Source organism: Anabrus simplex, chromosome 8 (genome assembly GCF_040414725.1).
Source record: "Anabrus simplex isolate iqAnaSimp1 chromosome 8, ASM4041472v1, whole genome shotgun sequence".
Lineage (NCBI taxonomy): Eukaryota > Metazoa > Arthropoda > Insecta > Orthoptera > Tettigoniidae > Anabrus > Anabrus simplex.
Window position 1 is genome coordinate 28,195,033 of NC_090272.1, and position 27,817 is coordinate 28,222,849.

At 39.2% G+C, this 27,817-nt stretch overlaps 1 protein-coding gene across 1 annotated transcript; it reads left to right on the forward strand.

Annotated features, from left to right (window-relative positions):
• The first annotated feature begins 43 nt into the window (after window positions 1–43).
• On the forward strand, window positions 44–27,817 carry LOC137501846 (uncharacterized). The gene is made up of 3 exons (XM_068228949.1): window positions 44–350; window positions 8,989–9,326; window positions 27,316–27,817. The coding sequence occupies exons 2-3, from the start codon at window positions 8,992–8,994 to the stop codon at window positions 27,782–27,784; spliced, it is 804 nt and encodes a 267-aa protein (XP_068085050.1). The 5' UTR covers window positions 44–350; window positions 8,989–8,991; the 3' UTR covers window positions 27,785–27,817.

Genomic DNA, 27,817 nt, shown 5'->3' on the forward strand with positions numbered 1-27,817 from the left:
GAATAGTATTCACAGTAAGATAATCGATTTAAAATTGGTTTTTAATCATTCATGTAACTAGGTAACACTGGGAATCTATGAAAATGATCAAGAATTGTGTTGAAATGTCTGAACGACCAGCGCGACATTTCTAGGAAATGTAGCTCCGCCCATTTCAAGGAAATATCCCGGCCGAATACCGGGAATAGGAAATGTATTGTCGATTGCCTTCTACGTGAAAACAATATTTGGAAAGAGGTTTTCATTCCATAAGCTTCAGTTACCGCAAGAGACACCTTGTCGTAGTCCCATTCCACGGCAGATCCAAGGGTCTCATTCATTAACACCGATCATTCTCCTACACAGCACGTGTAAGTACAAAATAAACAACGAGCAGTCAGCATTAATGAAATGAACTAAATGTCATGGAAATAAGATGGTGGAGGAGCTGAAAATCTCATTTAGATTTATTGCACTAGTAGTGCAGAAAAGGGTTGTTCTACGTTCCCAGCAAAGCTTTTGTGAGTATGTATTTTTTATTGGCGCATTATTTTGAACATCATTGCGTCATAACCGGTCGTATTGATCTTGTTGATTCACAATGCTTTCATGAATGACAGCGGCAAAAGAAATGGTTCCGGAACATGGGCCTAAATGTTGATAACATTGTTGATACTCAGTCGACTGACACTCATCTCGCGATGTTAAGTTCATTGATTTGAGAACTGCCTTGTTTTATTTTTAAAAAAGTCCTCTTCATTTCAAAATTTTGCATACCTATGATGTTTGCTAACACCTGAACTAGACGTCACATGGGATTTAACGCCGGCTTTCATGTGATTATCACTGTTTATGTTCTTAATAATAATAATAATAATAATAATAATAATAATAATAATAATAATAATGTGCTGTGTATTGCCATCTCTTGATTGACGTGGAAGTTTCTTCTTCTGTTTTTTCCTATTATTTAATTTTAAAAGGCCATAGGCTAGACCATAACTTCCACTGATGTCTCGCCACTGTTTATGGCTAGTGAGGTATTACAGTAGTATAGAAGGTGAAAGTATGAATGGTACTGAGTAATGAAATTCGTGGTATGCCCATTCCTGTGCTGTGAAAAGCAACATAAGATTGAAATCATTTTCTTATACCGCCCTCATTCAGATGTTAATACTTTCACACAAAGGTGGGATATTTAAAAAACTCTTATAAAAATACGATAATCTTAACATTATCTGTAACTTATACGGGATATTAAAATAAACATTCTACAGGAATCAAAAGATACATTTTTTTCTGAGACTCATACCTCATAAATTATCAATTTGTCTAGACAACATAATCACAAATGTACATAAAAATAATTAACACATGTGGTCATAGAGCCTCTAATGTCTGACCATAAAGGTCTCTGGCTTAAATTTCCATTTGCAAGTCAGGGAGGATATAGGCTAATACCAAGCAGATTAAGTGTGATGAACATACTTCTCCTTTACAAGCATTTTCAGATAACATTCATATATCTCACACCGGGTGAGTTGGCCATGCGGTTAAGAGCGCGAAGCTGTGAGCTCGCATCCGGGAGATAGTGGGTTTAAACCCCATTATCGGCAGCCCTGAAAATGGTTTTCTGTGGTTTCCCATTTTCACACCAGGCAAATGCTGGGGCTGTACCTTAATTAAGGCCGCGGCCTCTTCCTTCCCATTTCAAAGCCTTTCCTGTCCCATCGTCACCATAAGACATATCTGTGTCGGTGTGACGTGAAACAAAAAGTATATATCTCATTTCACCAAGTAGGCCCTAATACAGAGACTTTTTTATGGCTTGCTCCGTGTGTCAGGGGAACACGCACGGAAGGCGATAGCCAGGTGATTCATTTGCCGAGAGATATATATTGCTCTGAGTGGTGCTGCGGAGCCAGCTGAAAAAAAGACCCTGTATTTTACATGGCCCTGCCCCCTGTCTTAGAATGTTACCCTTGGAGCCATTAGGAAATTAATGATACCCCTGAAAATACGTTATGATTTTGCGGTGGGTTGTACGTACTATTTCTGCCAGTTTTCGTACTTCTGATAAAGCTGTTTCCAGATTGTTTTCCTTCATTAGGATCCAAAGACACTCGTTACACTCACAAATGTCTTGTCATTCCTATAAAGCACAGTTAGTTTTCACTTTCTAACTTATCCATCATAAGCATGGGATAATATTTCACTGGACTGGTTACAAGATTTCTAGTTCCATAGGAAAGCAATTTTGTGTTCTACGAAATATTATGGATCAATTAACTTTGGTTTTGTTTACAATTTGCTTTATGTTGCAACAACACAGATAGGTCTTAATGGCGACGATGGGATGGGAAAGGCCTGGGAACAGGAAGGAAGCGGCAGTGGGGTTCGAACCCACTATCTCCCGGATGTCAGCTAACAGCTGCACGTCCAACTTGCCCGGTCATGGATCAATTATGGAAAAGCGTTGTGTGTGCTGTGGTTCTTTGAAACAGTGTTTCATGAAAATTCACAATTATGTCACACGCTTCTCTAGCATCGGCAAATATGTTCAGTTATTTCTGTGCACGTTTAGTTGGGCATTCCAAATTTTTTCCCAGCTCAAGTAAGTTCCTTCTGATGTAATTTATTCTTCTTTCTTTCTTAATCTGTTTACCCTCCAGGGTTGGTTTTTCCCCCGGACTCAGCGAGGGATTCCACCTTTACCGCCTCCAGGGCAGTGTCTTTGAGCGTGGGACTTTGGGTTGTGGAGGAGGACTATTACCTTGCCCAGGCAGCCTCACCTGCTATGCTGAATGGGGGCCTTGTGAGGGGATGGGAAAATCGGAAGGTATAAACAAGGAAGAGGGAAGGAAGCAGCCGTGGCCTTAAGTTAGGTATCATTCCGGCATTTGCCTGGAGGGGAAGTAAATGAAATGAAATGGAATGAAATGGCGTATGGCTTTTAGGTGTTCGGCTTGCCAGGTGCAGGTCTTTCGATTTGACGCCCATAGGCGATATGCATATCATGATGAGGATGAAATGATGATGAAGACAACACATACACCCAGGCCCCGTGCCAGATAAATTAACCAATGATGGTTAAAATTTGCAACCCTGTCGGGAATCGAACCCGGGACCCCGCAACCAAAGACCAGCACGCTAACCATGCCATGGAGCCAGACGGAGGAGAAGTGGGAAATCATGGAAAACCATTTCGAGGATGGCTACTCAGTTGACCTCCCGAGGCTCAGTGGACCCTGATCCAGTCCTCGTTCCACTTTTCAAATTTCGTGGCAGAGCCGAGAATTGAACCTAGCCTCCAGAGATGGCAGCTAATCACACTGACCACTCTGTTGAAGGTTAAAATCTCTAAGTTTGTGCACGCCAAGTCTTTTACTTCTAATTTTTCTCTAAATTTAATGATGAGAATGGCGATTTCACAAGAGTATCTACCCTGTTCATAATAAAAGACAAGTTATTAATTAATATCACTATGCTATTCACTATTTTAAAGGCCACATGCTAATTATTGTTAAACAAAAACTATTCAGAACTTATTCTGCCCACTCCGCAACTGCTAAAAGTGAACTGTAAACCAAAATTTGAAGTGTGTAGAAAGCTTCACTCAGAGAATGGACACCAGAACGTGTTACATGAGGTTAGAAGAATATAAGTGAGTTTGCAGTAACATAGCCATAACACCTGCTTCTACAGCTTCGTCTGTATTGTTCTTTTTTATTGCGGGCAAGTCAAAGCTAGCTCCTAGCTTGACATTTTAAAATGCATTGAAACTTTCACTCCCTCAAAGGTTCACTGACCTTCAGAACAATTACCAATAGTCACTGTGAGGACTGAGAGCGAATTAGCCCCTGTGTCAGGATACATGTACTACAATCATACTTTCATTTTCTCATATCATTAATTACTTCAGGTACTTAGATATAAATTTGGTCTCATTAAATTAATTATCTAAAATATAAATAATATGACATTTTAAAACTCTTATGCCCTAAAATGTGGTGGGGCTAAACCCCTTTAGCCCTTAATGATGCACCGCCCCTGCCATTTCCTAGTATTTAAAACAATATTGCGCTGTAGGTGGCGGCGTTCATGGCATTGAGTTCTGCTGACTTTAAGGTGATAGGTGCTGCATGCGTGATGCTCTTACCTAGTGTATGGAACCCTGTGGTTGGCCAAATGAAAAGATTATTAATAGAAGAAGGAAATCCAGTTTTGCCCTAGATGCCGTAAAGGTTATAACCTTTTAATAAGCTTCTCAGCGTCATGTGTATTAGGTCAACCACAGGGTTGTGATCAAATGCTACATCTGCACTTGGGTAAGTTTTGACCAAGGTTTCGATGTTTCTGAACCTTTTGTTGATCATATGTTATTGATCTGCTTTCTGATTAGTTTATTATCAGAGTTTGCAGGCGACTTCCACGTGTAAAGTCTTCTACATAAGAGAGGTAACTTATAGGGTTCACCTTTTCAATATTTGTATTTTAATATTTGTATTGAAAAGATGGACCCTTAAAGTTACCTCTCTTACGTTCTCAGTTCAATACGGATATAAGATGAAATTCTTAAATTTAAATAAAGCCTTCTAAAGCCTTCTAGATAGTACAATTAAAACCTGGTGAGTTGGCCGTGTGGTTAGGAGCGCGCAGCTGTGAGCTTGCATCCGGGAGATAATGGGTTCGATTCCTACTGTCGGCAGCCCTGAAGATGGTTATCCATGGTTTCCCATTTTCACACTAGGAAAATGCTGGAGCTGTACCTTAATTAAGGCCAAGACCAGTTCCTTCCAACTCCTAGCCCTTTCCTATCCCATCATCGCCATAAGACCTATTTGTGTTGGTGCGATGTAAAGCAACTAGCAAAAAAAAAAAAAAAAAAAAAAAAAAAAAAAAAAAAACCACTAGTTGATTGTGGCGACATTTAGTAAATTCACAGAGGCTTGCAGACTGAATGCTGAAAGACATAACAGTCCATAATGATAATGTATGTATGTATGTATATGTTAAGTAGTCTTCTGACATGAGTAAATACCCCAAAATAAAATTTTCAGTATCATTTTCATCATTTTTATTTTTATGACACAATTTCAGTTTTGAACTTGTAACTCATATATTGAAGTAAAAAATTAAACAGGTTTATAAGCTGCAAAACTGCAGGGTGGTTAGCTCCTATTCATCATGAAGATAATGAAGATGACTATCAAAATGAGGAGAAAAACATGAAGAAATATCACTGGAAGAATGAAACCATTAAACTAAATGTGATAGTCTACATTGTCCAAAGCTCATAAAAGTGATTAACATTACATTGACTACTGTTAATCAAAATATGTTCTGTCTCTTCCGTTGCCCCTCATTCCGCTTGATGGTATTACTGTTCCAATTATGAAAGCTAATCTGTCAACGGTGGGCATAATTGGCTAGTATATATATATATATATATATACAGTATATATAAAATCCCTTTTGTCTGTCATTCACAGTATTATTGAGAAAACGAGAATGTTTCAACAGCTGAAATGGGTACCAGTTATAGTTTCTTGTGTCTTCTGCACAAGAAAAATACAATGAACCTCTCATTATCACGATTTTAGTACTTTTTTAAAAGAAAAATACGCTTCTATCGGCAAAGTTATTGTCACATGATGTAGGTCCACAGCTATATCTACGAGTTCAAACTACGTACATCCTGACTTTTGTTACCTGCCGCAGACATATAGAGAAAAGTGGAACATTTGAGAGACTTAAACTGGTACTGGTTATGGGTTACAAGAACAATGCATCAGTGAAATATACTATCTTTGAATAAAATTAATGAATCATTTTTTCCATTCTGGGGCTTGTCTCCGTCAATAAGTACCAGAAGAGCAGCCTATCTGGTGGCCATAGTAACGCGTCATTTCTATATGGTCTGACAACATGGTTAGCCGGTTCGAGTCCCTTTTGTTGAAAATAATTTGACCATCAGAATGTTGGCCACCAGGGTAGAGGGGGTGTTGTTATACAATTTCTAATCACTAGAATGCGTGCCAAAAGTCTGGATGAAATTCCAAACCTCTCCACAGTGCTCATATGTAGTGAGGGTTGATGATTCGTTTTGGACAGTTGTATGTAGCTTTCTCAAGAGTATGTAGATCAACAGACGTCAAAGTACAACTCCAAGCTACAGCTGCACTCTATATGGTTTGTAAGGAAATACTATAATACCTGTTTTGGTTCCATTGGAACGCCATCTGAAACCTGGAAAGTGTAACTTTTTTTCATAAGATATATTAATAATCCATTTAGAATTTACAATCACAGTAATTTGTAGATAGTAATATTGACTGTTGAGGACAGGCTTATGTACTAGTGAGTCATAAAATTGTTGTTTTTGGTATGTTTTAAAATGAGTGGAAGTTATTCAGAGTGCTTAAATACATAACATTTTCTTTTATATGCCGGCCCCGTGGTGTAGGGGTTGCGTGCATGCCTCTTACCCGGAGGCCCCGCTTTCGATTCCCGGCCAGGTCAGGTATTTTTACCTGGACCTGAGGGCTGGTTCGAGGTCCACTCAGCCTTTGTGATTAGAATTGAGGAGCTATCTGATGGTGAGATAGCGGCCCCGGTCTAGAAAGCCAAGAATTATGGCCGAGAGGATTCGTCGTGCTGACCACGTGGCATTTTGTAATCTGCAGGCTTTAAGGCTGAGCAGCGGCCGCTTGTTTGACTCGCCAGATGCAGGTCTTTTGAATTAATGCTCCTAGGTGACCTGCGCCTCGTTATGAGGGTGAAATGATGATGAAGACGACACATACACCCAGCCCCCGTGCCAGCGAAATTAACCAATTATGGTTAAAATTCCCGACCCTGCCGGGAATCAAACCCGGGACCCATGTGACCAAAGGCCAGCATGCTAACCTGTTAGCCATGGAGCCGGACATTTCATTTCAGTGTCTAGATCTTACGTTTCTCCTGGCTTTGACATTCTCCCATTATTTCTTGACCCCATCAGCCAGAGTGTTCTTTTGCTCTTCAAGTAGAGTTCCTCCCTTTGTGATCCTGTCATTAAGTTTACGTTGTGGGATACTGATCTGTCTTACGTCCTTTTCACCACCTCAGCCTTGTTGACTTTGGTTTGATGAAATTACATATTCTTTTTGTTAGTTGTTTATCTGGCATCCTGAAAATGTGTCCGTAGAGTAGCAGTCTTTTCTTCTTAATGCTATTCTCAACATTACTTTCATGGATTCCCATTTACACAACAGAAAAATGCTGGACCTAAACCTTAATTAATGTCTTTTCCTATTACATTGTCACTGAAAGCCTATTTGAGTTAATGTGTTCAACCACTGGTAGCCAGGCTAACTAGCTCACACAGTAGATCCTGGTGCTGTGCAGTGGTATTTGAAGCTGCTACTCCAGCCTTGTGTTGGTAGATTTACCAGAACGTAAAATAACTTCTGTGGAGCAAAATTCTGTCACCTCAGTTTCTCCAAAACTGTAATAGTGGTTATTAGGATGTGAAACTAATAACAGAAGATGAAGTTGGAATTCAAGAGGACAAATTGGGGCAAATATTCATTTATAGGAAGGGGAGTTAGGGATTGGAAGAACTTACCAAAGGAGATGTTCAATAAATTTCCAGTTTCTTTGAAATCATTTAAGAAAAGGCTAGGAAAACGACAGACAGGGAATCTGCCACCTGAGCGACTGCCCTAAATGCAGATCAGTATTAATTGAAAAAGTAAAGCCACTAGCAAAAAAAAAAAAAAGTACAATTAAAATTAAAAGTACAGTAGTTCTACCTTTTCAATACAAATTCAAGTAAAGCAGGTTACTTTACAGAAGAAACATTTATTAGGTAGTAGTTTCAACCCATTATCAGGGTCATCATCAGCCAAAAGCATGAGTTGCACAATGTAGCAAATAGTCCATATAAATTGTAAAAAAAGGTCACAAAAACATAGTGGATTTAATACTATAAAAATGAAGAAATAGCCATAATAATCATAGTGATGAAAGTTTCAGATAATGCATAAAATGCATAATGCAGTTAGATATTTTTATTTTTATAAAATTTAAGAATTTCATATTGTGTCCGTATTGAACTGAGAATAACCGAGAAGTAAAGTTAAAAGGTCCACCTTTTCAATACAAAATATGTTATGCTGATTACAACATTTCACTTGGTGCTAGTTTCAATGGTGATATGCATCATCTTCAGCCAATCTTGGGAAAAGGCAATTATACAAATATATATCCATATAAAAATACACAACTCATTATAACATTACACTTGAAGACATAGTTAAAATAATACAAGTTACAGCTGAAATGAAACATAAAACTTCTTGTAATCACGAGTTAAAATCCTGATAGTCACTATTCAAGCAACACTCCGAACACTTTAAAAGGTGATGTTATGCTTTTTCGTTCAAGTTAAAACTTTGAGAGTCTTGGGTTAGACCTGGAGTAACACATATTTTCATTAGATAAAAAAATTGTCGTTCTTGACTAGTATGCAATGATTAAATGTTATGATACAGATGTTGATTCCCATAGGGAATCTGAAATATTTGTTCCGAATGAATAAATTTATAATACCAATATAAATGGTCCGTTATTGGACATTATAAATTTTTCAGCTAACTCATTCCTGGTTGCCAGCGTTTTGCTCCCGTGTGCTAGGCTGGGCTCATCAGTTAGTACCTAGCACACCTACCAAGACTCATGGCCAGTGCATACCGTGGAGGCCACTGCGTAGGCTAATTGTAGCCACCGGCAGTGCCAATGCTCTATGAGAGACTTTGTCTCAATTACCAAAAATTGATTGGTATTATAAATTTAGTCATTCAGAACAAATATTTTAGATTCCCTATGGGATTCAACATCTGTATCATCTGATGGCCAAACAGGCTGGGATAAGAAACAAACCTAGAGCTTTCTGAATTGAAGGCCAGTATGCCAAGGAGCCGGAAAATATGGGGGAGGAATAATAAACTGTGTTCTCTTTTACAGGTGATGGGTCCATTTACAAAGGAATACATCCTGGCCATGCTGTATCTGATGGCGGCAGCTTTCTCGGGTGTTACCGTGATATCTGTTTCTCGAGTATGGACCCACTGGAGTCCTGTTCTAGATACGTGCATTGATATTCGTTGTGGCTGCATTCTTTATGCTACCAGGAGTGCTCATTTGGCAGTTGGAGGAGACAACTACCTGTGTCACTTCGCTTCTTTTTCATCAGTTCCTGTTGTTATTCTGGGCCTGTTGCTGGCTGGTTACCATATTTTCAGAGCATGCACCATCAAGGCAAAGATTACAACTCTTGAGTCTATGTACAGGTATCAATCAAGGTAAAATGTACATTTTATTTTGTTGTTATTTGCTCATGGGTAAGAGTATTGGACAGTAGATGCCACTGCCATTAACCCATCTTGACTAACGGTGAATTTCACATATGTCTCTCTCTCTCTCTTACTTCTGCAACAAATTTCAAATTTCTTTCTCTTGGTCCCAGGGTCTCTTAATTTGGGAGTGTGGGTTGGTAAATACGTGGTCCTTATCTGAGTCCTGGCATTGCTTCCACTTACTTGTGCCAGGCTACTCACTTTCATCTATCCTATCCAACTCCCTTGGTCAAGTCTTGTTCTTTTCCGACCTTGACAGTATTAGAACTTTCAAGGCCTAGGGAGCTTTTCCTTTTCACACCCTTTGTGGCCCCTGCTTTTCTTCAGCCAACACCTTCATTTTATGAAGTGTTGGACTCCTTCCATTTCTTTTTTTTTTTGATTAGTGTTAATAGAGGATGGTTGCCAGTTGTACCTCCTCTTAAAACAGTAATCACCACCACCACTTGTCTCTTTCTCTCTCTCTCTCTCTCTCTGTTACCCACCACCTACTGCCCCTAATAAAGTCAAATCTTTTATGACTCGCTTTATTCAGCATATATAGGCTGATAATCAGACATTCTTCAAAAATTCTTCCATATTTTTCACGACATTCAACTTGTTCTTGTTCATGCTTAGTTATTATTGCTATAAATTTTTGGAAATGACATGGCTAGTATTTAAGAAAGAAGACATTTCATCCTGGTCAGTGAACATAGGCTATTTTTTAAGTAAGGTCCATGTGTCAATAGAAACAAAAGTGATAATGATATTGCTAAAACCTTTATATTATGTCGTCTTTATAGATTAAGCTATTTTTCTACATAGTTACCGTGTTTGTTTAAACATTTATCATAGTGTTCCCCCCAATTTTTGTATCCCCTCATTGTAGAACTCAGCTGCCTGTGACTGAAGCTAATCTTCAACTGCCCTTTTGACTTCTTTGTTGGTCTGAAACCGCTGACCAGCGAGGAACTGCTTCAGATAACGAGATGTAGCTGAAAAGACGCACACAAAATTCTGTCATATGGTACACTTATTTACTTAGAACAAATTATTTACACATTACACAATGAACACGCACGTAACCTACTCAACTGCCGTCACAAACAAAACACTACTATGGAAACAGCAACATACCACCATTTTTAACAACTGTCTATCACTAAGCACATGGAGACTGCAACCTTGAAATAGTTGACTGCTGACTGCTACATTAGCATGTCGGCCTAAACACAACACAACACAACTCCTGTTAAACAATAACTCCTCTCCACCATCGAGACAGTCTCTTTATATAGGTTCCTTGGCCAGGCTTCTAGAAGGATATGTCATAACATATCTTCTAATAATTTCTAGAGTGCCTAATGCCTAGATATAATGTAAAGAATATTCTACATAGTTCTCAGCAGAATGTTGTTATACCTATTACCAATAAAGCCGGTGCTGACAGGTGTGAAAACTACTGCACCATTAGTTTAGTATCTCATGCCTGCAAAATTTTAACGCGTATTATTTACAGAAGAATGGAAAAACAAGTTAAAGCTGAGTTGGGAGAAGATCAATTTGGCTTCAGAAGAAATGTAGGAACACGTGAAGCAATCCTGACTTAACGTCTGATCTTGGATCGAATCAAGAAGGACAAGCCCACGTACATGGCATTTGTAGATATAGAAAAGGCATTCGATAATGTTGATTGGACCAAGCTCTTTAAGATTCTGAAGGTGACTGGGATCAGATACGAGAACGAAGAATTATCTGCAATCTGTATAAAAATCGGTCAAATTAATAAATTTCATTGTTTGTCTGTATTGAACCAAGATTACAGAAATCGGTCTGCAGTGATAAGAATCAAGAGCTTTGATAAAGAAGCAGCAATTCAGGATGGAGTGAGGCAAGGCTGCAGTTTGTCCCCCTCTCCTTTTCAGTGTTTACATAGAACAGGCAGTAAAGGAAATCAAAGAGGAATTTGGAAAGGGAATCACAATCCAAGGAGAGGAAATCAAAACCTTGAGATTTGCCAATGATATCGTTATTTTATCTGAGATTGAAGAAGATCTCGAGAAGCTGCTGAATGGTATGGATGAAGTCTTGGGTAAGGAGTAAAAGATGAAAATAAGTCCAAACAGAAGTAACGGAGTGCAGTCGAACGAAGGCAGGTGATGCAGGAAATATTAGATTAGGAAATGAAGTCTTAAAGGAAGTAGATGAATATTGTTACTTGGGTAGTAAAATAACTAATGATGGCAGAAGTAAGGAGGACATAAAATGCAGACTAGCACAAGCCAGGAAGATCTTTCTTAAGAAAAGAAATTTGTTCACTTCAAACATTGATATAGGAATTAGACAGATGTTTTTGAAGACTTTCATGTGGAGCGTGGCATTGTATGGAAGTGAAACATGGACGATAACTAGCTCAGAAAGAAAGAAAATAGAAGCTTTTGAAATGTGGTTGTTAGGTAAATTTATTCCCTATAATAGTCTTTGTCTTGTAGGTTGGCAGCTGTATAAAATGTGTGCATTATTGAAAATACAAGATGTCGGAAATCTTAGTTCACATTTATTTTATGGTCCTCGCAGCCCAGATGAACTTGCCTCAAACTCCTACAATCCACCGTCCTATGTAAGGTAATTAATGCAACCATTGGATTACAGTCACTTAAGTATAAAATTTCAGGATTCTGATCGAATTCAAACGAATATTAGATGCTTGACCAAGTTAACCTAGCACAAACTTCACCCAAAGTTACAATTTATCAAGGAATTTGCAGCTAGGTTATGGTACAACTAGCGCTACCTTTCACCCAAAGTCACAACTTCTTACAAGGTCCACAACCGTCCACTGCTACAACTACCCTGGCTAGTACCATCTATTAACAAATTCACGAACCTTTATAAAATCTTGTAATTAGTTCCTACTTACTCTTCCGTTCATCCAAAAAGTTACGTGTTACCTCGGAATTATTATCCACTACACTGTGATAACTTATCGAAATCTAACTCATTTTATAGCACCACGATATTCTATAAATATGGAAGACTCCAACAAACGAACATTAACCGAAAGGAGAGCAACCTTGAAGGCTTGTGTAACTCGCATTCAACACTTCGTTTGAGTCAGAAATAAATTCTGCCGATATCAACCTCATTCAGGTTAAATTAAACAGATTGCTCTCCACCAACGAAGAATTCAAGCAAATTCAAAGCCAACTAGAGTCGTATGGTGAAGAAAATGAGGAATCTAACACGATCTACCGAGAAGAATTCGAAGACACAATCGACTTGCTGGAGGCTAAATTAAGGAAGGCCACCAATCCACAAAACATGTCAGGTAATGTTGAAGTGCTCACTCAGTCATCACATGACATGCCTAGAAATATCAAATTACCGAAAATAAATCTCCCTACCTTTAGTGGGACTCTAATTACCTGGCTGCACTTCAAAGACACGTTTGAAGGTCTGGTGGTCAACAATAATAACCTCTTAAACATAGAGAAATTCCACTACTTGCTCTCCTCTCTGAAAGGTGAAGCCAAGGACAGCATAAGAAATATCAGCATTTCTGACTCCAACTTTCAAGTAGCCTACAACATTCTGGTCATTCGTTATCATTCACCCAAATTAATTGCAGCTGAACACATCAGGCAAATTACGGAAACTTCACATAAAATAGGTTCAACGGAGAGTGAAATACACAAACTGATCAATATATTCAAGGGCAGTATAGATGCTCTTAATGCCCTAATCGCCCAACCAAGTGTCCTAGATTTACTTCTTAATGAACTCCTACTCTCTCGACTAGACAAAAAACTAAGGTTAGAATTTGAAAAGGAGCATTCTCATTCTGATGCAGAATTCGAGGAGCTCATTAGTTTCTTGGAGAGACGCTGTCAGATACTACAACTCTGCTCTTCTACTCAACCACCTGCAGTCAGTCTTAACAATTACCCCAAATCAGCGCCATGCTTGATAACACAACAACATGATGTAGATGTTGATTCCCATAGGGAACCTGAAATATTTGTCCTGAATGAGTAAATTTATAATACCAATATAATGGTCCGTTATTGGACATTATAAATTTTCCAGCTAACTCATTCTTGGTTGCCTGCGTTTCGCCCTCGTGTGCTAAGTTAGGCTCGTCAGTTGGGACTTAGCACACCACCCAAGACGCAAGGCTAGTGCATACCGTGGAGGCTGAGTTAGCTGGAAAATTTATAATGTCCAATAACGGACCATTATATTGGTATTATAAATTTACTCATTCAGGACAAATATTTCAGGTTCCCTATGGGAATCAACATCTACATCATTTGATGGCCAGGCAGGCATCTATTTTTGGAAATGAGACATAGCTCTCATAGTGCATTGGCACTGCTGGTGGCTTCAAATAGCCTATGCAGTGGCCTCCACGGTATGCACTAGCCTTGCGTCTTGGGTGGTGTGCTAAGTCCCAACTGACGAGCCTAACTTAGCACACGAGGGCGAAACGCAGGCAACCAAGAATGAGTTAGCTGGAAAATTTATAATGTCCAATAACGGACCATTATATTGGTATTATAACACAACAACAGTCCTACATTTCGACAGCAGAGAGATGTTACATCTGCTCAGAAGAGCACAGGCTGTATAAATGTCCTGATTTCCTCAATTTGAGTTCTGGTGAAAGGTTCAAATTGATCAAAGATAACAAGCACTGCAGTAACTGCCTTAGTCCATCACACACTTGGAAGGCATATAGATCCAGTACTACATGTAAGGTATGCAAGAAATACCACCACACATTGCTACACCAGAACGATCAGAATGAGGAAAAAACTAACATAAACAACACTATGGTACAAAACCCACAGGGTGACGACACACTCCAATCGTCGTATCACTCTCTCAGAAGTACTCCAAACACTCAGGTTCTTCTAAGCACAATCACGGTTAAAATCTAGGATTCAGACAGAAGATATCATTGCATGCGAGGCGTATTAGATAGCGGTTCCCAAAGCAACTTCACATCCGAGCAGGCGGTACAACAACTTAAGAAGAAAAGAACGACCGTTATATCCCTGAAAGCATTCGGTGAACTGACATCCGAAGCTGATTCATCGGTAAACGTAGAAGTGCACTCGACAGTCAGTGACTTTCATTTCAATATGGAATGTATAGTACTATCTAGGATAACTGGCAATATCCCTGCATCGAACATCGACCTCAAGGAATGGAATATCCCAAAGGATGTCATCCTCGCTGATCCAGATTTCCACCTTCCTCAGAGTACTCACTTACTAACCGGAGCTCAGTTCTTTTTGCATCTCATGAAGGAGGGGAGGAAATTTCGCGCAGGATATCCCACACTGCAGAACACTCAGTTAGAATGGATTCTAAGCGGGGAGTATCCACAGCAAATGAATGAAGGAGAAGACAATGGGCAAAGATCTAATTCATTCTTTATTAGGTCTGACCTCAATCTTGAGAATCAAATACAACGATTCTGGTCCATAGAGGAAATAAGTCATGAAATTTGTTCACCAGAACATGCAGAATGTGAGAAAAATTTCATCGACACCCACTTAAGGGATGAGATATGTGGTAGAATTACCCCTGAAAAAGGAAATAGCTCAAAGGAGACTGCAAGACAACGTTTTCATTTCCTGGAGAGAAAATTGCAATTGAAGAACAACCTTTGTCAAGATTATGTCGAGTTTATGAGGGAATATGAAGCACTTGGACACATGGTCGAACTTCAACCAAATTCCACGCTAAGACAAACAGAATATTACCTTCCTCATCACGCGGTTCACAAGCATTCAAGCAGTACTACCAAGACAAGGGTGGTTTTTGATGTCTCTACAAGAAGTGACAATGGCGTGGCACTAAATGACATTTTAAGGGTAGGACCAACAGTACAAGACGACTTATGCTTATTGGTCATGAGGTTTCGTATGCATAGAATAGCCTTTACAGCTGACATAGAGAAAATGTACCGACAAGTAAGAGTGCACCCAAAACATCAACCCCTGCAATGCATATTATGGCGAGAAAGTCCTCAGGATGAACTAAAATCCTACGCCCCCACTACCGCCATGTATGGCACATCATCGGCAGCTTACTTAGCTATAAGATGCCTGGTACAGCTGGGTACGGATAAACCAACCAGATTCCCTCGAGCGGCTTCAGCCCTTCGCCATGATTTTTATGTGGATGATTGCATCTCAGGAACAGAGACTTTGGATGAAGCTCTAAGGCTGCGAATCGAACTTCAAGACCTTCTTCAGCTTGGAGGATTTCCTTTGAGAAAGTGGTTCACAAATAGCCCAGAACTCCTTGAATCAATCCCAGAGAACTTACGAGAATATAAACATTCATTGACTGACAGTGAGAACAGCATAGTAAAAATGTTGGGTTTAACTTGGCACCTTTCAACGGATCAATTTCAAATCAACTGTAGCCTGAAGCCACATCAGTCGATCTCAAGGGAATCCAAGTGCTCAAAACGTATGGTGCTGTCCATAATATCATCAATTTTCGACCCACTAAGGGCTGATAACTCCCATAGTTGTTCTCTTCAAAGTCTTCATGCAACGCCTGTGGCAAAAAGGTTCAGGATGGGATGATCAACTACTCGGGAATTTGCTCGATACCTGGATTGACCTATATCAACAAATACCACTACTTAATAATTTCAAAATTCCAAGACTGGTCCTCAGTGAAGGGATAGTAAAGAATATCGAGATACATGGCTTCTGCGGTGCTTCACAGACTGCTTACGGGGCTGCCGTGTACATATGATCTGTTAACCAAAAAGCCGAGGTTCTCACGAGACTTCTTTGTGCAAAATCAAGGGTTGCACCTCTAAAACAGATTTCAATTCCTCATCTCGAATTATGTGGTGCCTTAATTTTGGCTCGCCTTATCAAGGAAACGCTTGAAACTCTACGCACTGCCCCCGATGGTGTACTGCTTTGGACTGATTCAGCAATCGTATTAGCTTGGTTAATACCAATATAATGGTCCGTTATTGGACATTATAAATTTTCCAGCTAACTCATTCTTGGTTGCCTGCATTTCGCCCTCGTGTGCTAAGTTAGGCTCGTCAGTTGGGACTTAGCACACCACCCAAGACGCAAGGCTAGTGCATACCGTGGAGGCCACTGCATAGGCTATTTGAAGCCACCAGCAGTGCCAATGCACTATGAGAGCTATGTCTCATTTCCAAAAATAGATGCCTGCCTGGCCATCAAATGATGTAGATGTTGATTCCCATAGGGAACCTAAAATATTTTTCGAATGAATAAATTTATAATACCAATATAATGGTCCATTATTGGACATTATAAATTTTCCAGCTAACTCATTCTTGGTTGCCTGCGTTTCGCCCTCGTGTGCTAAGTTAGGCTCGTCAGTTGGGACTTAGCACACCACCCAAGACGCAAGGCTAGTGCATACCGTGGAGGCCACTGCATAGGCTATTTGAAGCCACCAGCAGTGCCAATGCACTATGAGAGCTATTTGAAGCCACCAGCAGTGCCAATGCACTATGAGAGCTATGTCTCTGCAGTGGCCTCCACGGTATGCACTAGCCTTGCGTCTTGGGTGGTGTGCTAAGTCCCAACTGACGAGCCTAACTTAGCACATGAGGGCGAAACGCAGGCAACCAAGAATGAGTTAGCTGGAAAATTTATAATGTCCAATAACGGACCATTATATTGGTATTATAAATTTACTCATTCGGAAAAATATTTTAGGTTCCCTATGGGAATCAACATCTACATCATTTGATGGCCAGGCAGGCATCTATTTTTGGAAATGAGACATAGCTCTCATAGTGCATTGGCACTGCTGGTGGCTTCAAATAGCCTATGCAGGGGCCTCCACGGTATGCACTAGCCTTGCGTCTTGGGTGGTGTGCTAAGTCCCAACTGACGAGCCTAACTTAGCACACGAGGGCGAAACGCAGGCAACCAAGAATGAGTTAGCTGGAAAATTTATAATGTCCAATAACGGACCATTATATTGGTATTATAAATTTACTCATTCGGAAAAATATTTTAGGTTCCCTATGGGAATCAACATCTACATCATTTGATGGCCAGGCAGGCATCTATTTTTGGAAATGAGACATAGCTCTCATAGTGCATTGGCACTGCTGGTGGCTTCAAATAGCCTATGCAGTGGCCTCCACGGTACGCACTAGCCTTGCGTCTTGGGTGATGTGCTAAGTCCCAACTGACGAGCCTAACTTAGCACACGAGGGCAAAACGCAGGCAACCAAGAATGAGTTAGCTGGAAAATTTATAATGTCCAATAACGGACCATTATATTGGTATTATAAATTTACTCATTCGGAAAAATATTTTAGGTTCCCTATGGGAATCAACATCTACATCATTTGATGGCCAGGCAGGCATCTATTTTTGGAAATGAGACATAGCTCTCATAGTGCATTGGCACTGCTGGTGGCTTCAAATAGCCTATGCAGTGGCCTCCACGGTATGCACTAGCCTTGCGTCTTGGGTGGTGTGCTAAGTCCTAACTGACGAGCCTAACTTAGCACACGAGGGCGAAACGCAGGCAACCAAGAATGAGTTAGCTGGAAAATTTATAATGTCCAATAACGGACCATTATATTTGTATTATAAATTTACTCATTCGGAAAAATATTTTAGGTTCCCTATGGGAATCAACATCTACATCATTAGCTTGGTTACGCGCATGTCCTACAAAATGGAAAACATTCGTGGCAAACAGGGTGGCAGAAATTCAAGACACTGTACCAGCCTCCCATTGGCGTCATGTTGGATCACTGGACAATCCTGCAGATCTTGCATCACGAGGAGTACAGCCACAGCTTCTTCAAGACAGTGCACTATGTTGGGAAGGCCCCAGCTGGCTGCATCTAGACCCTGCATCATGGCCAGCACAATCAGGATGTGACACCTCAAAGATCCCTGACCAAAGAATTATAACATCACTTATTGTTATAAAACATGATGATACATTCCTGAATAAATTCTCATCCTTAAACAGATTACTCAGAACAGTTGGTCAGTGTCTCAGATTCTCTTCCAATTGAAAGAAAACTCGCAGTGAGCGCAATACATCACCACTGATACCACAAGAGGTAAATAGTGCCTTCAGGGTCTGTATCAAAATCGTACAATCGGTCTCTTATCAAAGATAAATACTCTGCCTCAAACAAGGTAAAGCTGTTGATGCAAATAGCACGCTGAAGAGTCTGAGCCCAATTCTGGACCAAAATGGTTTTCTTCGAGTCGGAGGAAGACTACAAAACGAAGCCAAGCATCAACTTATATTTCCTCCTGAACATCACCTCACCAAACTTGTCTGCCTGAGTGAACATGTAAGATTACTACATGCAGGACCTCAATTACTCATTTCATCGCTGCAACAGAGATATTGGATACCGAGGATTTGCCGAATCATTAAAAAATGCATTCATTCGTGCTACACATGCTTCAGACTGAGAAAATCAGCAGCTCAACAGAAAATGGCAAACCTCCCAAGATTTAGGGTTACTCCTACTAGAGCCTTTATGAACGTTGGAGTAGACTACACTGGCCCATTCCTAATACGGATAGGCACATGACGAAGTAAGACAACAGGAAAGGCTCACGCTGGAATATTCACATGTCTTTCGATCAGAGCTGTGCACATCGAAATCATCTCTGATCTTACAACAAGTGCATTCATGGCAGCACTACGTCGTTTCACCTCACGTCGAGGTTGTCCTGCCAATATCTACAGCGACAATGGCACCAATTTGATTGGTGCATCGAGGGAATTAAAGGAACTTCAGAAGTTCTTACAAGATCCGAAGCAAGGGAAAGAAATTGTGAAGATCGCAGAAGGAATAGGCATTACCTGGCACTTCATCCCTCCATCTGCACCTCATTTTGGAGGTGCGTGGGAATCCATCGTAAAAGCATCTAAATTTCATCTTCGAAGAACGATGGGAACAACAATACTCACCTTTGAAGAATTAACTACCCTATCTTCACAGATCGAAGCTTGCCTGAACAGTCGCCCTCTATCCAGATTTAGCGATGATCCGACAGATTCATCCTATCTCACTCCATCGCACTTCCTTATCGGTGAGCAACTCACGGCACTTCCCGACCGCGATCTCAAACCTTGTCCCATCAATAGTCTCTCTAAATGGAGACATATACAAAGAATCAAGAATGACAACCTGCCTCCTCTTCAATGGGGAAGAGGATTGGTGGAAAAGGTCCATCTCGGAGATGACGGTCTTGCCAGAGTAACTACTGTCAACACCACTTCTGGTGCCATGATGCGTCCTATCAACAAGTTGTGTGTATTGCCAGAAACGAACTGGGAATGATCATCAAACTACATTTTGCTTGAACATTATCAACGTATTGTTATAAAAATTGCATTTGCCCTATTTTTGACTAGTGCATTTGTGTGTGCATATGTTCCATTTTATTATTTTTCTGCAAAAGGCCAATACCTTTTGGTGGGGCGGTATGTTAGGTAAATTTATTCCCTATAATAGTCTTTGTCTTGTAGGTTGGCAGCTGTATAAAATGTGTGCATTATTAAAAATACAAGATGTCGGAAAGCTTAGTTCACATTTATTTTAGTGGTGTTACAGAAGAATGTTGAAGGTGAGATGGATAGATCGAATCACGAATGAGGAGATACTGAATCGAATTGGTGAGAGGAGATTGATAGGACACATCTTAAGGCACCCAGGACTTGTTCAGTTGGTTTTTGAAGGAAGAGTAGGTGGTAAGAACGGTAGAGGTAGACCAAGGTATGAATATGACAAGCAGATTAGAGTAGATGTAGGATGCAATAGTTACATAGAAATGAAAAGGTTAGCACAGGATAATTCCCAATAGGATAAAAAACATTCTGGAACCACAACTTGGAGAATACCAAGGAGGATTTCGCCCAGACCAAATTCTCAGCCTGAAACTATTAATGGAATATTACGAATACAGAAATACACAACTGTTTATTTCATTCATAGATGTCAAAAAGGCTTATGATACACAGGCTCACTCTTTTGAAAATCCTCAGATCATATGGCCTATATCCTAAATTAACAAAAATTATTGAACTAACTTTCACCAACACAATTTCAAAGGTAAAGTTGAGGGGAGAAATGTCAAATGCTTTTACAGTAAATACAGGCCTCAGACAAGGTAATGGATTATCCCCACTGCTCTTCAGTGTGGCTCTAGATTACATCATGAACATTTGGCAAAAAGAAAACCCACATAAAAACAAAATTGGAGCAAAACCCTCACCAAGGACAAACTGCCTCGGGTTTGCAGATGATTTAGCTCTTTTAGCCCTTGACATGGAAGAAGTCTGTGCTCAAATAATCAGTCTCCAGAAAATTGCATTAAAAATAGGGTTACAAATATCCTTTGAGAATACTGAGATCATGCCAATGAAACCCCTTGACATAAACGAAGTCATCACAAATGATCAAAAAATTAACTTAGTCCTACAATTAATATACCTTGGAGAAATCATTATGCAGTACTTAAGCAAGAAAACAACATGGATAAATAGAACCAACAAAATGAAAAAAGCACAATTTCTAACTTGGTCAACTTATAACAAAAAATGCTTGTCAATAGACACTAAAATCCAACACAAAACTGTAACTTTGCCCAGAGCTGCTTGTGCTTATGAAACCTTGTTCCAAATTAAAAATGAAAGAAGAACTGATCAGCTCCTCAAAACAGAAAGAAGATTATTAGAACTTGCATAAATAAAAGGTGCCAGGTTGAAGGAGTCTTGAGAATCCTCCCCAATGAAACTGTCTATCAAGATATTGACCCAGTGACCAGCAAGATGATGAAGAAAAGAATCTCTTATTTCTTTCACATCTTACGATTACCAGAAAACAGGATTTTACGACAACTAGTGATGAGAAATATGGGAAAGAAGACAGGAGGGCATTGGATCAAAGAAATTCAAGAGGCTCTCAAAACAGTTGGATTCGAAATTACAGGTGCAGAGAACAAGAATAAAATTACCACCCGTCTTAACCCTGACAATTGCACCATACGATTTTCTGACGTGTCGTGCGAATGAATGCCATCTAGTACTCATAAGGGGGAGAAGAGTTATTCCCTCCACCACCTCTATTCTTTGTTCATTCTGTCTGGTAACTTTAACGTAACTTTAAATAATAGGCTTTGAGTGGCACGTCTTCAAGACGTGTGGTGTAACTAAAGCAATATTTATAGACGTGTTACTGTCAGGGTTAAGAAACACAAATTTTCAACTGAAATGATGCACAGAAGGCCTGTTGATATTTCAGATGAATTAAGAACACTGCGGTCAGAACGAAAGAAGACGTACTGGGCAGATAAAAAGAATCAAACAGTACAATCTTCAAAGAAAAAGTGTACATGGAAGACTCAAGTGGTCCAATGTGGCCAATAAAGTTAATAATAATAGAAAATGAATATTATACAAATTCAGTTTCGTACAGTACATACAAAGTTGGAGTAAAAATGAATGAAACATTTGAAACTGCTTTTACTTGTTAATAATGCAACAGTGCACAGTGGTAGGAGTATCCTTCACCACCGCAGATTTCTGTGGTTGGATTAGACAAGAGTGATATTTCTGTTCATTCAGCCTGGTGTTATGCTGCCTTCGATGGTCGCGATATAAGCCTTCCTGTACAAACAGGAAGATGGTACATTCCTGGGATGGAAAGAGGATCCCAATGGTTCTTAGCTGAGTGTAACTGCTGGGATGTTTTCTTTGTTTTTGTAAAGTTGGTCGTGATGGTGTGATGCTTTAAAACCTTGCCAATTCTGTTCTATTACATTACAATGTCTGTTTTTCCTTGGTCATGAAATAAAATTTGAGGAAACCATAATTCTGGCTACAACCTGTCTGGCTCATCTCTCTGTGGAGGTAATGAAACATGACAACTCTTTCTACAAGAAAGAAGAAGGCCTACAGATTAGCAGAGTATGGCAACTGTTGACAGAAGAATGACCACAATGAGTCACACTGCACAGGTTTTAGGGGCACCTGTCGCCACCATGTAGGCTTACTGCTTATAGAAGTATGCACAGGGCACAAGATGAATAACAGTGTCATTCTACTATTTGAATGTGGCAAACGTGGGTCTGTGTTTACGTATTCAAACATCATACCGATGAAAAAAATATTTGAACGATGCAGGACTTGAACCACCGGTGGCACATTCCATTGATTGTTAGGCGAACGCACGTCCGCTACGCTACATTGCTGTATGGAAGATAGGAAAACTTAAAGGGTCCACCTTTTCAGATGATTCAGATTGCCACCAGTTCAGATTGTAGAGATGCTCACCAGCAGAACTTATAATGGACCAGCAGAATGTCAATCTGAATGGAACAGTGCTGGTCTTGGTCTCCCGCAAAGAATTTTGTTTGCCCTGATCAGAATCTTAACCAACGATGGACAATGTGGTTCGTTGCTTTGTAAGTGGGGTATTTCAACTTCCTCCAGTTGTGACTGGTCCAGTGAATCAAATTATTCACTACATCGTTGTTGAATAATCAAGGAGAGCATACTCTGGATCAGTGGAGGACTTAGTGAGAACAACTAGAAAGGTTACGTGTTGGATGAACAAACTGGAAATACGCCTGTGAAATCCATAAGGCTAATTTTATTGTTTCAATAGTTTGCTCCAATTCTTGTATTTATATGCATGTAAATGTGAAGCTAACATTCAAAAGTGACTTTGTCTTAGCTCTGTTGGTCTCTGAAAGTAGACTATTCATTCAAAAAACCACTTTGTCCACTGCTGTATTCATTGAAGCAAGACTTAGTCATCTTCAGCCAATCAGAACACTAGCATCATACACATTGATTCCCATCATGCATTGCGTGAACAGCAATGTTTATCATGATTATTGCTTTTGGTCTTCAATCCAATTTTTGATTAAATTTTCCTTTGTCATATTTGTTATTCACTATTCATACATTATGGATTCTTGTGAAACAGTTTTAGTTAGAGAATGCAACAAAGGGACACAAAAGGGATGCTCAGGTTTAACAGCAAGAGGAGCAGAAAAAAATAAAGAGGTATTGGAAAGGTGTTGGACAAAACCTATTTGTTCCATGTAAACGTGTAAACAAATGCTATCAGTGTAAAATGTTCAGACCTTCAGATTGTTCTTTTGTAAGGTATAAGTTAGCATCAATCCCTGATAAAATTTCTCAATGTAATTTTATTGCAACAAAACTTACCGTTAAATCGGTTAACAGAAGACGACCACAACAGACAGTAAATAAACAACCACATGCATACAGTCTGAAATTTCTTTTACCAACAAAACTAGGGAAGCCAGTGAATGTCTGTAAGAAATTTTTTATATCTGTGCTTTTGGTAAAACAAACAAAGCTAAGAAATATAGCACATAAGGTTAAATGTGGTGAACACTTGATTGAGAAGCGAGGTAGTGATAGAAGGTCTAGCAAATCTATACAGAAGAAGGAAGAATCTCAAAGGTCATGAAAGCCATTACATTAGGCAGAAGTCAAAGAGGATATACTTAGATTTCTCACTTAATATAAGTAAACTCTATATAATCTATAACAAAGATGCGATTACTGAGCTGAGAGTCAGCTTTGCAAGGTTTTGCCGTATTTTTGTGTCAGAATTTAACTTTGGTTTCAGAACACCAGCTTCAGATATTTGTATCTATTGTGCCAAATTATCATTCCTAATCAAAACCAGTCAAAATCCAGAAAAATCAAATTATGTGATAGAAAAGACAGCGCACAGATTACGTGCTAATGCATTTTATGAAAGTCTTCAAGAAGATCAACCGCAAGATATAGTCACATTACAGTATGTTTTGACTTCCAGCAAGTACAACCTCATCGTCGCCATAAGACCTATCTGTGTCGGTGCGACGTAAAGCCCCTAGCAAAAAAAAAAAAAAAAAAAGTACAACCTCTTCCCAAGACACCAATTCAAGAGGCATACTATTCGAGACAAATAAGTTTGTATAATTTATACATTGTTGACCCTAAGCAAGACCACTCTCCAGTATTTTATGTATGGACTGAAAACCAGGCTGGTCGAGGTGCTAAAGAGGTATCCAGTGCTCTTTTACATCACTTGAGTTCACTAGATTTGGAGAATAAGAAAAAAATAATTATTTTGTGACGAGTGTGCAGCTCAGAACAAAAACAATCACATTCTGCGTACTCTTTTCATTTTATGTTGAGAACAACAGGCATTGAAGATATTGTAATTACTTATCCAGTGATAGGTCATAACTATATGCCAGCAGACTGTGTTTTTGGTCAGATAGAAAAACAGTTGAGAAAGAAGCCTACAATTATTTCAAAAGAAGAATACTATGATGTGTTTAAAACAGTGGGTGATGTTTGGATACCAGGTAGAGATTGGAAACTGTATGATGTTAAGAAGCTTGGAAAGTGTTTCAAGAAGTTAGATAGGGTCAGTGAAATGAAACAAATTCACATTCGTAGTACAGTAAATCAATGTGGAGAACGTGAAGGTAATGTAAAGGCCTAATAATGTTATTTTTTGCTTTACGTCCCACTAACTACTTTTACGGTTTTACAGAGACACCTAGGTGCCAGAATTTTGTCCCGCAGGAGTTCTTTTACGTGTAATTAAATCTACCGACACGAGGCTGAGGTATTTGAGCACCTTCAAGTACCACCGGACTGAGCCAGGATTGAACCTGCCAAGTAAGGGTCAGAAGGCCAGCACCTCAACTGTCTGAGCCACTCAGCCTGGCATGTAAAGGCCTATGAACATGGTAGATTTGAAAGTGAACTAAATATACTTCAATCAGTATTAAAGAGAGGTTGGAGCTCAGACATAAGTAGTGGTTTCTGTTTACAGGAAGTTCAGCCATCTCACCCACTCTCAACTGAGAAAATTCAAGATGTGAGGAAACTTCTCCTTCTTTGGTGAAAATTGGTATAGGCAAAAAGATTTGGAATGGTACAAGAGATTGTTAATGGATACATCTGCAGCAAGTGTTCCTCCTGAAGAAGTATTATGTGACTGTTTGGAAGATGATGTGGGCTTCCATATATAAAGATAGATATTTCTGTCTTTAAGTTTCATAAAAATAGATACTGTGATTATTATATGAGTAAATGACACTGTGGTTGAATGTTCTGCTTATTACAAATGTTCAAAATGTTTTAGACTTATTAAATTAATGTACAGTCAAAGAGGACTATGTCCCGTGTTCATGCAAACAGAAAGTATTATGTCCTCTCAGTTCAGTTAAAAACCACTATATCCAGAATTTTGTATGTTAATACTGAATTTCTACTGTAGTTTGATTTGATTATGGTGTCGTGTTACATTTGTATAACCTATATGTATGTACTTCAATGCATAAAGTAAGCAATAAGATGTTAATTTGAGAAAGACCTGTATTTTTGATCATTCCTTAAAGTTGTATTTGAGTGACAGTCTCTTTTGAATGTTAGCTCGACAAATAATGTATCACATTTTGTGTACAATGTCATAATAAGTTATTATTCCTCCATTAGGATCTTCTAGGGACTACATGCCAATTTCAATGCTTCATCTTTTGTTGTTCCTTCTTCCTCCTCCAATATTTTTTCATCTTCTCATTATGTCTTCTCTTTCTTTCCTCAGACCACTTTGAGCTTGTTTTCTTTCCTTTCTGACCTTGGATTCCTTCCATTTATAACACGTGCTTTCTAAAAATCTCTCTTCTTCTTCTTCTTCTTCACCTCCTTCTCCTATGTTGTTTCTTTCTGAATCTTTCTTGACTTCATGAATCCAGGTTGTTGTTGACTTCTTGTTCCAAAGATATTTGAAGTTCTGTTTGGTTAACTTGTCATCCATTCTGTATAAATGTCCAAAGAATATCAATCACTTCTTCCATACTGTTTCTATTATCTTTGATATGTTCCGATATATTTCATCATTACTTCTTGATATCCAGTGTTCTGTAGTTCTTAGCGGACCAAGTAATTTCTGTATAATTCTTTTTTCCAGTATTTCTAATTTAATGAGCTTGTAATTCAGTACTATATATTCACTCATGTATGATTATTATTATTATTATTATTATTATTCCTTTTGTTATTATTCCGAGACTAAAGTGATGTCTGTAGGTAAGAAATCCAACAGTATTGAATGTCAGAGTGGTGATACAAAGCTGGAACAGGTAGATAATTTCAAGTATTTAGGTTGTGTGTTCTCCCAGGATGGTAATATAGTAAGTGAGTTTGAATCAACATGTAGTAAAGCTAATGCAGTGAGCTCGCAGTTGCGATCAACGGTATTCTGCAAGAAGGAAGTCAGCTCCCGGACGAAACTATCTTTACATCGGTCTGTTTTCAGACCAACTTTGCTTTACAGAAGCGAAAGCTTGGGTGGACTCAGGATATCTTATTCATAAGTTAGAAGTAACAGACATGAAAGTAGCGAGAATGATTGCTGGTACAAACAGGTGGGAACAATGGCAGGAGGGTACTCAGAATGAGGAGATAAAGGCTAAGTTATAAATGAACTCGATGGATGAAGCTGTACTCATAAACCGGTTTCGGTGGTGGGGTAATGTGAGGCAAATGGAGGAGGATGGATTGCCTAGGAGAATAATGAATTCTGTTATGAAAGGTAAGAGAAGTAGAGGGAGACCAAGGCGACGATGGTTGGACTCAGTTTCTAATGATTTAAAGATAAGAGGTATGGAACTAAGTGAGGCCACAGCCTTAGTTGCAAATAGAGGATTGTAGTGACGTTTAGTAAATTCACAAGGGCTTGCAGACTGAATGCTGAAAGGCATAACGGTCCATAATAATGTATGTATGTATGTATGTATGTATGTATGTATGTATGTATGTATGTATGTATGTATTTCTTCACAACTGGTGGTAAAATTGGAAATAACTTTCTTTCTTTATGTTTGTTTTTCTTCAGAAATGGAGGAGATGTCGTGCTCCTTAATTCCCACCATCACCAACACATTGCTGTCATTGGTAACCCAGATTGGAAGCTGCTAGCATTACTTTCTGGATTGGTGTCAATTTTGCTGGCTGCTAATGCTGCCATTCTGACCGAAGGATTCTTCGAAACATGTCAAGAATTCAGGTCAGCCCTGGTAAAGGCTCTCTCAGGTGGAACACCTGCCCTTGCAGCTGTTGTCCGGGAAAGACTCTCTTGTAATGCTGTGTTTGACCTCATGGATTACATGGAGCAGAATATTGTTAAGAATGGAACCCAAGGCAAATTGGAGTACTTCCATAAAGAAATATTAGACACCTCCTTTTATCTTCAGATAGGGATTGTAGCATCCTGGTTTAACCTAGTCATTTGGGTTGTAACTCTGACCTGCAATTCACTCCTTGCTAAATCTGTTGCTCAGTTTGTCTCCCGAATTGCCAATTGAATGTGATGTATTGATTTTATCTGTTCATAATCT